General features: G+C 30.7%; 1 protein-coding gene across 1 annotated transcript in view; it reads right to left on the reverse strand.

Moving 5' to 3' along the window:
* Positions 1-2,122, reverse strand: part of LOC105620434 (uncharacterized protein DDB_G0271670-like) — a 7,133-nt gene extending 5,011 nt beyond the window's left edge. The window contains 4 exon segments of the mRNA XM_012201927.1: positions 5-77; positions 466-655; positions 658-1,657; positions 2,067-2,122. Coding sequence (XP_012057317.1) covers positions 5-77; positions 466-655; positions 658-1,648 — 1,254 coding nt within the window. The 5' untranslated portion in view covers positions 1,649-1,657; positions 2,067-2,122.
* Between the last annotated feature and the right edge of the window lie 605 nt (positions 2,123-2,727).

Raw genomic sequence — 2,727 nt, forward strand, 5'->3', positions numbered from 1 at the left:
TCGCTTGTTTATTAATTTCCTTATGACGTTCTCGACTTACTATCTCTTCTAAGACTTCTCCATCGCCTTTGATTAATCTTTGCAAAAATACAGAAATTAATTCTAATAGTGAATTCGATTGAACACTAGAGTATCTTAAAACCATTATATACTTATATAATCTAAGTATAAAAGTGAAAATATAATAATCTAAGTATAAAAATAAAATGCAAATATTTTCAATTATAAAATACATTATAAAATACATATTTAAAATATATTAATTTCACGGTATAAATGTTTTTAAACATCTTTACATCAATTTATGTACAACGGCTTTAATTATATCAGCACATCCAATCAAATTCATCCAATCAAGTTCAATATAAGACATATACAAATGAATGTAGAAAACAAGTTCACAATTATTATATATATATATATATATTTCATTATCTGTATTCAATTGTTTTGTCTCATATTTACCTATGTCTTCCAGTTTCTTCATCATATACTCTGCGCACAATGCTCTGCCTTTTTTCCCACTCCTCTTTTGTCATGGGTGCCATGGCTTTTCCTCTTTCTATTACATTCGATACAATTTCCTTCATTTTTTCCTTCCTATCTTGAACTTCTTTATTTCCTTTAGACTTCTTCTTATTATGTCCTTTTTTTTGGATACAGATTTTTTAAATTTCTTTTTCAATTTTTTCTTCATTCGTTTTTTCTTCTTCCGTTTTTTTAAAGCTTTCTTAAATTTCTTAGCTTTCTTTCTAGCTTTTTTCTGCTTCTTTTCATTCTCTGAGCTATCAATACTGCTGCCACTATTACTGCTGTTAGTATCGCTACTACTACTGCTACTGCTGCTGCTACTGTTACTGCTGGAACTGCTACAGCTACTGTCGCTACTACTACTACTACTGATACTAGAAGAACTAGAAGTAGACGAAAATCTTTTCCTCTTTAATTTCTTGTGACTTAACTGAGTTATATTTTGTATATTTTCCACTTTTTTCTTCTCTTTTTGTTTCACATGTTCAACTATTTCTGTGTCATTTTTTATTGAATCAGATTTTTCTATCTTAGAAATAGATCTTGGTCGATTCATTTGCTCTTTTGAACTACCCTCTCGTGACAGCTGATTAATTGTATTGTAGCCAGTATTTCTATAATTTGGTATCCTGGATCTGTTATGATTAAATGTTCTTTCAAAAGATCTACTATATCTACTATAACGATAATTGTTATATGCATCTCTTCTATTTCTATTATAATAATTATGATGTCTATAAGGTCGTGAATAGCCGCAATCTCTTTGATTATTCAAAAAGTTACTGTGCCTCCGATTATAAAATCTATAATCTTTACCATATTTTCTACTTTTTCTTTGTAATTCTCTGGTTTCATACTTTTTATTTTTATTTTTTATATCCTCATCTCTATTCTTCTTTGTTTTATATATATTTCTTTCCGAGTTTGAAATATCAGAAGAACTAGAACTATTGGAACTGCTTCTACGTTTTGATTTCTTTCTTTTATCCTTACTACAAACATTTCGTCTCTTTCTGTTCTTCTCAGAATCATTAGAAGAAGAAACCGAACATCTCTTTACTTTTGCTTTGTCAAATGACTCTGTCTCCATAGCAGATCTCTCCAAATTATTCATCATAATGATAATCTATCAAAAATAAATTTTATTTAAAAATAATCTAAAATCATATAGAATCAAATCCATAAAGATAAATGATTTGCATAATTCTAAATCTTCTATTTTACATGGTTGAATATATGATTGCTCCATTTCTCTATAAAGTCTGTTATTCTCGATAAAATATGTTCATTTCAACAAAAAATATATATATATACGTAATCCATAAGACACGGAAAAGACTTGGCTTTCTAAGCAAATTTCGATATTTATCTATTACAATACGTTAGAGAAACCTAACCTTCTCCATCATGTTTGTCCATCATTACATCTTGTCATGTAAAACTATAATGCCGAGAAAGTAAATAATCTATCTTTTTTCCATTTATTGATATCTATCAAAAGATTAAAAATTTAATAAAATGCGCTAAATAATTACCTGCTCATCACTCTCTATATAATCATTCCCTCTATTCAATCTTCATCATTTTCATCGAAGAAAACTCGGAGCGGCGCGCAAGACCGGCAAAACTGTTTTTTTTTTTCAGGGTGTGCTCCCATGGGATGTAGAATTGCAGATATGCGGAACTGCGGAACATTCGTGATTGGTCGTGATTGGTCGCTTCATTCCGCTAATTCCGCTGATATGTGTTTCCCTACCTATTGAGAGTGTCATCCCATACTCGAATATAGTTGGTTGGTTCTTACATTCTCGGTGGAAATTAGGTCAGTAATTGATCAGATCCTTCGATACATGAATACGCGCGTACGATGATACGCGTTAAGCTGGTTCTATATACTATACTATACATTAGTTGCAAGCCGATCACAAGTTTGTTGACAACCAATATGAAGCGTTGATTTCAAAATGCAAGCTTCAGATTGGTTCCAAATTAATCCAGAGAGCACTTGGATCCAACCTAATCCATGAGACTATTCGAATGGATCTGACATATGCTTCGTTTCGTTTCGGGTATTTTGTTTATCTCGATTATTTGAAAAACACTTTTATACAAAATAAATGCGTTTTTAATAAATATAAAAGTTAAATGCGACGCGAATAAACCTCAGAAAGCACTTGAATCACAGGGTGGCAGTTG

The sequence above is a fragment of the Atta cephalotes genome (genome assembly GCF_000143395.1).
Source record: "Atta cephalotes unplaced genomic scaffold scaffold00026, whole genome shotgun sequence".
NCBI lineage: Eukaryota > Metazoa > Arthropoda > Insecta > Hymenoptera > Formicidae > Atta > Atta cephalotes.